This window comes from Momordica charantia (genome assembly GCF_013281855.1).
Source record: "Momordica charantia cultivar OHB3-1 chromosome 8 unlocalized genomic scaffold, Mcharantia_2.0 BLBB01000008.1, whole genome shotgun sequence".
Taxonomy (NCBI): domain Eukaryota; kingdom Viridiplantae; phylum Streptophyta; class Magnoliopsida; order Cucurbitales; family Cucurbitaceae; genus Momordica; species Momordica charantia.
The window spans coordinates 27,176,089-27,185,926 of NW_028275166.1; the positions used below are offsets into that span (position 1 = coordinate 27,176,089).

General features: G+C 31.1%; 1 protein-coding gene across 1 annotated transcript; it reads left to right on the forward strand.

Moving 5' to 3' along the window:
- The first annotated feature begins 7,888 nt into the window (after positions 1 to 7,888).
- On the forward strand, positions 7,889 to 9,838 carry LOC111013302 (uncharacterized). Its single transcript, XM_022287730.2, has 2 exons — positions 7,889 to 9,317; positions 9,421 to 9,838. The coding sequence occupies exon 1, from the start codon at positions 8,194 to 8,196 to the stop codon at positions 9,301 to 9,303; it is 1,110 nt and encodes a 369-aa protein (XP_022143422.1). The 5' UTR covers positions 7,889 to 8,193; the 3' UTR covers positions 9,304 to 9,317; positions 9,421 to 9,838.

Genomic DNA, 9,838 nt, shown 5'->3' on the forward strand with positions numbered 1-9,838 from the left:
ATACTCATTATATATCTTAAAATGTAACCACGATTTTTGTTAGGTATAGAATTTGTGTTAAAATTTTGAAAAATTGTAGATGATTTATGGACAAAGGAAAAATTGTAGCTAGGTTTTTTATCAACGCACCAAAATCAAAAGATGGAGATGGTAATAATGGTGGGTTATTGGAAAACAACCCATTTTCCAGAATCCCACAATATAAATTTGAGCCCCAAATGATTTTGTACTTAATTGCATGTGGTTCAGAGGTCCTTTCTTGTCTCTCAACTTGGCCATGCCAGAAAAGCACCCATTAATTCAAAATTAGGGTTCTTCTTCCATTCATCAACCAAACCATGTCATTTATTTTGCTTTGTGGGCCGATAGAAAAAAAAGATGGTTAGATTTGTAAGGAGAGTGCAAACAAAGTTCCACATTGGCAGCTATCGAAGAACATGATCCATGGTATATAGATGAGACATTTTGGGTGAAACCAAAAGCAAAGTCGCGAGGGCTATATATAATTGCATAGATATTCAGGGTACTTGGGGAGCAAGCTCTCGTTAAAGTTCCGAGAGTAGACGAATGAGTGACTACTTGAGAGGAGGCTCGGAAGGAGGTGATCATGGGTATAGAAGATAGGACAATTATCTTCATTGGTATGAGATATTTCGGGTGAAACCAAAAGCAAAGTAGTGAGGGCTATGCCCAAAATGGACAATATCATACCATTGTGGAGATATTCGGGGTCCGTTGTCCTTAACAAAGATAATAAAATATAACACATAAGTTTGCCTTAAAATTAGTTGTCTTTCTTTTGCATTTCTCTCTCTTAATTGTCAAATATTTAATGGTAGTAAGGACAATATTGATCTTTATTGTTAAGGAGCTAATTATTTTCCTTATATATTTGTGTCAGTGGGTGTCACTAAACTAACTAAAAGATCAACAATAATTTTAATGTGTGAATTGGGTAACATAATTAATAAATAATCATCCAATCATTTTAGGTCAAGAAAATTAGGGTTAGATCATATGAACCGGGTATGATTTCGATTATATGATTTGAACATGCTTAATTATTTCATCAAATTAGATCCTAGAGAGTTTCATATACCCAATTAATAAAATTTATTTTGAGATCACATTATTATCATTTTGTAAGGATCTCAGGACTTTCAAAAGAATAGGAATAAATATTTGAAAAGTAGTACAAACACTGGAGGCCAAATTTCCAAACAAAAATGACGAACCACGTCCCAAAACTCTAGAATAAGGCGAAACCCTCATGAATTCCAAAAACATCCCAGTAAAATTTGCATGGTGGGCTTTCGAGTCGAGTTAAGAAAATAGAATTATTCGAGTCACCCCATTATACCTCTTGTCGACATTTCTTTGTTCAAATGCGAGAAAAGTTCTCTCTACAATACTATCCCACATATAGAACTATACAAACAGACATGGGCCTTTGCAACATTGTCGGGCGACACGTGTCGAGTGGAGAGAATATGATAGAGGGGCACAAGAAGGAACAGCAAAAAACTTTATTAATGCTAGAGAGAGAGAGGTAATAGAGAGAGAGGTAAGAGAGAGAATTGAAGTTTGCAATGTTAGAGTCATATGAGGTCCAAGTTGAACCAGGTAAGGATGCTTCATGTTGTACACACAGTGTCCTATGAACTTTCTTGTCAACACATATGAAAGAAAATGCAACACATGATGTTGCCTTCTAAACCAAAAAAAAAAAAATCCTTCTTATTATATTCATTTTAGTGTGTTGATTATTATATTTGTTTATAAATATAATCTACCGATCGAACTGTTCGACGTATCGACATTTTCATTTTTGAAAAAAGATTTGATAGAGACTTTTTTTTTACAAAAAAAAATTGGACAAGTTGGTTGCTTTTTACTGTTATTTTCAAGTTTTTTGAGCCTTTAGATTTTTGTCTTTTTCTTTCCATTTTGATTTTGCAAGTATTAATTGTGTTTGGAGGTAGAAAAGTACCCTTCACATTCACTGAGGGTTTTACATTTCTAAAGATAATTTCTCACCCAAAAGAAAAAAGTACACTTTTTAAAGTTGTTGTCAAATTTCAAAGATGGTTAAAATTTAAAGTTTTTTTTTAGTTGGTTAAAATTTAAACTTATTAATAAGCAAACTTACGTCGGATTGATAATTATTTTATTTATTATTATTTTTTAAAATTAAACTTATATAAATATTAATTACTTCTATCTATGTATTTTTCTTTGTTAGGTTATCAACTTTTTAGAAATATTTTTAGAATCTAAGCCAAAATTTGAAAACTAAGAAAAGTGTAAGGGTTCGTTTGATAATATTCTCGTTTCTTGTTTTTTTTAATAAGTAGAAACAGAACTGTGCTTGATAATTGTTTCTTGTTTCTTTTTTTTAATTGATGAAGACGGCTCCACGTTCCAGATAGGTTCCGCTCTAACCATTGCCGCCTATAGATATGGGAGGTAGGCGAAGGTAGCTTGCTTCTCTTCTCCTAGGCTACCAGCACATGTGACTCGGGAAGAAAAGGCAGTGAGCGGTTCTTCGCTTAGTAGAGCTACTGGCCGCTGGACGATGACCGCTTCTTGTTCTCGCCCAACCGCTTCTTTTGATTTGATTATTATTTCCCAGACTCAAGAAGAAGCTCCTGAATCAGCGCAGGGCCAAATCAGCTGCAGGAGAACTCTACTAACCTGCCGCCGGTGACTTTCTCAGGGCTCCGCAGGAGAAGAAAGAAGGTCCAGGTTAAATTTATAATGAAGCGAAGGTCCCCCTTAGTTACTCCCTATTATCTCTTAAAGCTTTATAAAGCTCTAAGAGAAAGGGTTGGTTAAGAACTATTGACTGTAACTGTAAACATGTTGGCATGTTTCTTGTTCTCTCAAATTTTAAATTAAACAAGTAAAGTTTTTATACGAAAATTAATTTTTTAATATAAATATTCAAAAATTGTATCTTACATTTATTTTTTAATATTTATCATGCCTTTTATAAGTCAAGAATGATAACATAATAGTTTTTTTAATATTTTGAAAAAAAATGAAAAAAAAGACAAAAAACAAAAAAAACTTGATTTTTGTTGTTTCCAGAATTTTCAAAATTTCCACACGGTTTTAGAAATTTTTTTTTCTTTTAATAAAGAAACAAGAAACATGAATAGTTACCAAATGCTAATGTTTCTAAAAAAATTTAAAACGAGATATTAAAAACAAGAAACGAAAATGTTATAAAACAGGTGTTTTTGAAAAATATATAAAAAAATTAAACATAATTTAAAAAAATAAGTAAACAAAACCTTACTTACAAGTAGAGAATAATAAAGAGAGGATTTTTTTATTCTTCTTTTTTTTTTCTGAACAAAATAGAGAGAAAGAGATAATACATGGAAGACAAAAGAGAACAAAGGAAAGACTAATGTGAACTTGTCCTTCTTAGTCTCTCCAAGTCTTCACTGAAAATGAAAGTTCTCTCTCTTTTTCTATTTCATGGTCATAATTGCCATTGTCTGATCCAGAATTGATCTTTGAAAAGTTTGAGAATAAATGGTTTTAATTTTGTGGGAACCGTATTAAATTCCATCCATACGGCGATATTTTCCATCGACATTTTCATAGGTTAGGTTTGACATCAACACAAAGAGTGAATCGACATTTTTATATAACATCGCCGACAAACTTGATAAAATATTAAAAATATAAACAAAATATCACTGATATAGATATAATATTTATTATTGATACATTTTAACTTATTTAAAAAGGTTGAAATGTTTAATTATTTGTTATTTTAAATATTTATTATGATTTCTTTTTAGAAATATCAATCAATAACCATATTTTATCAAAACCGTTGATATATATTTCCACGAAATAATTGAGACATAGATACTGGTATTGACATCTACATTTAAAATCTTAGTTTCACGAATAGTAGTTCTTTGCAATGTACATAAAAATATAGATCTACCATTTATTGTCTAGGTAACCTATTTTGATACCTTGTTGTCCTTCAAATTGTTTATGTAAGTTATTTTGTTCGCAGTAATTTGTTGATTAGTTATCAAGATTAGGAGCTAGAGCTCAAATACAACGGATTTATTAAGGTTCCGATTTGATAACTATTTTGTTTTTATTTTAGATATATGTCTTTTTAAATTTTAGCTTATAAATAATATTACTTTTACGTATGTTTTTCTTTGCTTTATATTATCTTAAAAACTTGCATGTTCAAAATCTAATAGTGCATTTGGGATAACTTTTGAAAAAAGTGTTTTTGTTCTCGTTTTTTAAATTAAACCACTTTTTCTATGAACACCCTTTGAAGAATTACTAATTTAGAGTAGTGTGTGTTTAACATAGTTTCAGTTATCTGTATTTTTTAAAATATTTACAATGTTCGGTAATAAATAATGAGAGGGAATTAGGTATGTATAAGTTTTTTAAAGACAAAACAAAGGACGGAATTGTTATCAAACGGAGACTATAAAGAGAACTAGAAATATTCAAAGATTTCAAATAACATATTTGGTTATTGTATTTTCATAAAAGTAATGATTTAGACTATGGATTTTCATATATAAGAATTTACTGAGTGTAATTCAAAATTTGTCCCAATTTAGTCTCTAAAATTTTGTATAATAATTTAGGACTTATAATTTAAATAATCTTGTAACGATTGAGTTTATAGTAATTTTGTTTTTTTGTCAACATGAAGATGGATTTTTTTTTTATGGATATGTAATGATTTAATACATGTAATTTAAAAATAAATTTAGTCATTGAGTAATTTATTGATTTAAATATGTTTAAGAAACTCTATCATATGATCCTAACAGAATTTATCAATGATGAAAATTGAAATCATTACAAATTTTAAACTAAAAATACAAACTTGCTACATAATAAAGTTCATAAAACTCATAGACTAATTATCGTTATAAGTTTTAAACAAAAAAAAAAACCTAAATTGTTATGTATTAATAGTTTTGAATAAATCAACGTAAATTTTAGATTAGGTAGACGAAGTACAAAATCTAAAATTAAATCATTATAAATTTTAAACTACAATACTAAGTGACTATAAATTTTTACTTCTATTCAAACTCAAGTAATATTCCAGCTATCCAATGTCAAGTTCACAATTTTCAGAAACTCCTTTGATCTTCATTATCAACTACAAGTTTCAATGGTTGGCATCTCTAGTATAGATATATGTGGGACTAACCCTATCCTTTAAGGGCACAATGTCACTAATTCAATTGCTGACTTATTTAATAACTATTAAAGTACCTAAATGAAGCCAATTCGAGTGGATAAGTCCCCTTTATAATATCTATAAGGCCAATGATTCGATGTCTCACTCAAAAATTATTTATGTAAAAAAATCTAAAGGTAAAAAATTAATTAAATACTTAGCTCACTTATATAACTAACCTCACACGGAAGTTTTTCTAAAAAATAGTTGGTTTCAATTTTAGCATCCACACATTTTAGAAGTTTCAACTCTAAAGAACCATCTATTAGGTAAATTTTGTTTAAAATTTTTAATGGGGTAAAATCTTAATTATGAGTAAAATTTAACTCAACTACCATAGTTAAAGAGGCATATTGTATAAATTGAAACCTATCACCATATGATTTAGTCTCAATTTTGTCCTTTCGTGTTTTAGATATTATTTTAATTGTAACCCGAATCTATTAATTTTGTTCTACATTTTAAGGAAAGTTGTGATTGTTACCAATTTTTTTTTTAACAAATTAGAAATTTGGAGGTAAATTTGAACTAGCTATAATATAAATCAATAGAGCTTTTGTATAATTTAGCCTATAACTATAATAACTAAGTCCTTTTATAACATTTTCTTTTTGTTTTTGGTTTTTAGCTTCTTTTTTCCTTCTATTTTCTATGAAAAAAACCAACATGTTTGAAAATTTAAAATCAAGCTACCAAAACATGTTTAGTACTTTATTTAAAAAACATAAAAACCAAAAAATAAGTTAAGCCTCGTTTGATAACAATTTTATTTTTAGTTTTCTATTTAAAATAATTATATATGCTTGTTTTCTCACCATTTCTTTAATATGTTTTTCACTTTTCTTTATAACACATTTGAATTCTTTGTCAAACTTTAAAAATAACAACAAAATTTTGGAATTACTTTTTCAGTTTTTAAAATTTAATGAAAACGTTTTTAAAAAGTTGATAACAAAACAAAGAAATATATAAGTGGAAGTAGTGAGTTGCAAGCTTAATTTTCAGAAAATAGATAACTAGAAAATCAAAGTACTTACCAAACGTGCCTAAAAGTTAAATTCAAATTTAAACTTTAAAATACAAAAGATTTATGAAGCTCATAGACTAAAATAAAACATTTGATGAAACAAGAGACCAAAACAGAATAAACATATGAATTAAAGAACCAATATAATATTTTTTTTTGGTCATATTAGGGAATTCAAAAACATGACTTCTAGATTAGAAATATGTGCCAATTAATACCGAGAACGAATATATTTAAACCTTACAAAAACACACAATAATAGGATTTTTTTTTTTTAATAATGCTTCCTTTTGAAACTTATTCTAAATATATATCTAACTCCTAAACTATTTCCAAAAGCATTATAGTACTATTAAAAATAATGCTTTTGGAAATAGTTTAGGAGTTGATATATATTTAGAATTATTAAAAAAAAATCACACAATAGTACTATATACTTATAAAAATATAGGTTGAGTAAAAATTCTCTTTTTCACCCCACCTTTTTTTTTTTTTTTTTGAAGTTCATATCATTAAAGCAACTCCATCAAAATATTTTTGATACCCACATCTCATCTTTTCAAAGCTATCTATGATTGAATGAAATTACTAGGAATTCAGAGCTATAAATCCCCTATGGCATTCATCACCCTCCTTTTGGCCATACCTTCCTCTCTCTTTCCTTCTCTCTCTCCCCTTCATTTTAATTCCAAACAAACATTAATATTGCCTTTTCCGGCATAAAAAAAAACAATAATTATAAGGAAACAGGGACAAAGAAAAATTGGCTCTCCATTACTACCACTTTCAGTTTCCTAGCTCACACTAAAAATTTAACCAAAGTAATTAACTTCTTCTTTCCTACCTGATCATCTCTGCAAAATTCTTACATCTAAAACTAACCCCCCTTTCGTTGTGGAAAACCCTAACAAATATCTTTCTCTTTTGCTTTTTCTTTCTCTTTTCTCCAAGTTGTTTCACCGACACTAGAGCAAAGATTCGAACTTATGTCCTTCAAAGAGAAGCAAAGATAATTACTTACTTGGAGACGAAAAAAAAACTACGGAAAAAAACCTACAAAATCTTGGTCTTTAACTATTGATTTGAGGGTTGGAGAAGGTTTGTATTAAGATTCATGGGTTCCATCTAAAAAACATAAACCAAATATCGAACCTTAACATGTCCCCTCAAGATCGTGGCTCTTTTGGCTCATCAATCTTGACTGGATCCCATATTTGGACCGGATCCTCGTTTGATCTTTTAGGCTCTGATACTATATCAATATTCATGAGGTTTCATTTCAAAATCGATTGATAATGAGAGGAGTAACCCACTTATATTATAAAACATTGTTAAGTTTCATATTTTTCAACGTGGTTGAACCTTCGACTTTTAGGGGACGTTGTTGGTGCATGCGTGAGCTATGCTCAAGTTAGAAACTTGACCGGTTTCGAGCTATCGTCTAAAAATCTAAACCCTAGCTGTTTAGAGAAATGTAACTATGAATGTTTGAGCTGATTTTTGTACAAGGGTTTTTAAGGATTCTTGGTCTGTAGGCATAATAAGTGGCAATCTCCCACGTTTAAGGGCCCGGTTTCTTATCTCTCTTCATAGGACATTCAATTTCACCCACAGCCACCCACTTTTGTCCTCTTTTTCTCTCCCTCTCTCTCTCATTTTTTCAGGAGAAATAGATGAACAGAAGAAATAGAGAGGAGAGGGAACTCAAACTCTTGTGCCCTTGTATCTTCTAATGCATGGAATCAATTGCTCCTCCATCTTCTCTCTTTTCTATGTTGTTAGAAAATGGGAAGCTTTCGATGAACCCAAAAAGCTAAAAATCTGAGTTCAAAATAAAAAATGAAAGATCTTTGAGAGAGGTCCATTTCACTCCACACCAAGAACCAAAAGAAGAAGCAAAAAAGGGGGAAAAATGGCATCTTCAGGCTATAATCTCAACTCTTTTTCTTATTTTCCTCCTTCCACTGCCTCCTATAATCTCCCTCTCTCTCTTCCTTCAATTCTCGGCTGTGACCCTTCTTCAGCGAACAACAATAACTCTACTTTCAACATCCATCAACCCCACCAAGATCCAGTCTCTTTTCTAGCTGCTCCATATTTCCCCATCGGCCACTTCTCGGGAACGTCGATGCCGCCAGAGACCATGATCAACTTTGCGGTCTCGGGGAACAATGTTCAAGCTCTAGGCAACGTCCCGAGTGGACCGACGGGCGGGAAGAAGGATCGGCATAGCAAGATTTACACGGCGCAAGGTTTGAGGGACCGGAGAGTGAGATTGTCAATCGACATAGCTCGAAAGTTCTTTGATTTGCAAGACATGTTAGGGTATGACAAGGCAAGCAAAACCCTAGAGTGGCTCTTTAGCAAATCTAGAAAAGCAATCAAAGATCTTTCAAGGACCAAGCATTTTGGGGTTAATAGTTATGGAGGAGCTAAGAGAATGTCTTTGGATTCAGATGTTGAAGAAGAAGATCAAGAGGAAGAAGAACAAGGAGGAATGTTGAGTATTGATCATAATGAAGAGGAAAAAGTGAGTAAAAAGGTTGAAGTTTTTCATCTTCTTTCTAAAGAATCAAGAGCCAAGGCTAGGGAGAGGACCATGGACAAGAAGCAAGTTGTCGAAAATAATGGCGTCGAGAAAATTTTCGGTCACCGAAAGAGCAGTGGAGAAGAAGTTTCGAATTGTTGGAATAAGCATTTGGATCAGAGTACTGAAACTTCAACTTTGCCGATGCAGGAATCCGTCTTCATGAACAAGAGAAAGATTTGTGCTAAGAAATTCATCGACGACGACAACACGAAACCCGACACCGAAATCTCTCAATGGAAGCTTTTGGATCAGGTCAAGCCTTCAATAGGGCTTTTACAAGAACCCTCCATCACCAAGAGGAAGTGGAGACCTTCCATTATTTCTGGTTCTTCTCAGACAAATCTTCTCATCTCCATTGATGGCCTTCCCATTAACTTAACTCAAAATTGGGATAATAGTAGCAGCAATCCCAATTATCCCTTTCCTAAGTAAATTGGTCTCTTTAGGTAATTTTCCAGCCATCAAAGGCTTAATAGTTTTCTTTTTTTTTTACAATAAAAATTTCTTATTTGTCTCCTTTTTCTCCTTTTGTTTTTTTCTTTTTTGCAGGATTTTAGAGCTTATTGCAAACCCTTTTGACAAATCAAGATCAAATGGAGCCAACAGAATATAAAAAACACTGCCATTTTTATATGGGTTTTTTCTTCAACTACCACTTGAATGTTCATTTTTCCTGCATTATTTAAATCATTAGATCATCATGTTTTGATTTGTCTTTAGTATAACAAATATTGTCTATGTCTCATGCTTATCTTTAAGTAATTTTTTTTTCCATTTGGCTGCCAATGGGAGTTTGAATTATGAATATTTATTGTTGAGGACATATTCAGTGAGTCAAATTGATGAGTTGGCATGAGCATCGAGGAAAAGGGAGTTGAAATTAAATAATTCCTAACTTGAATTTATTAGAAAACCGTGTACCATTGTAATTGGAACATTAATTTGAGTATCTTGATATGTTTGTTCT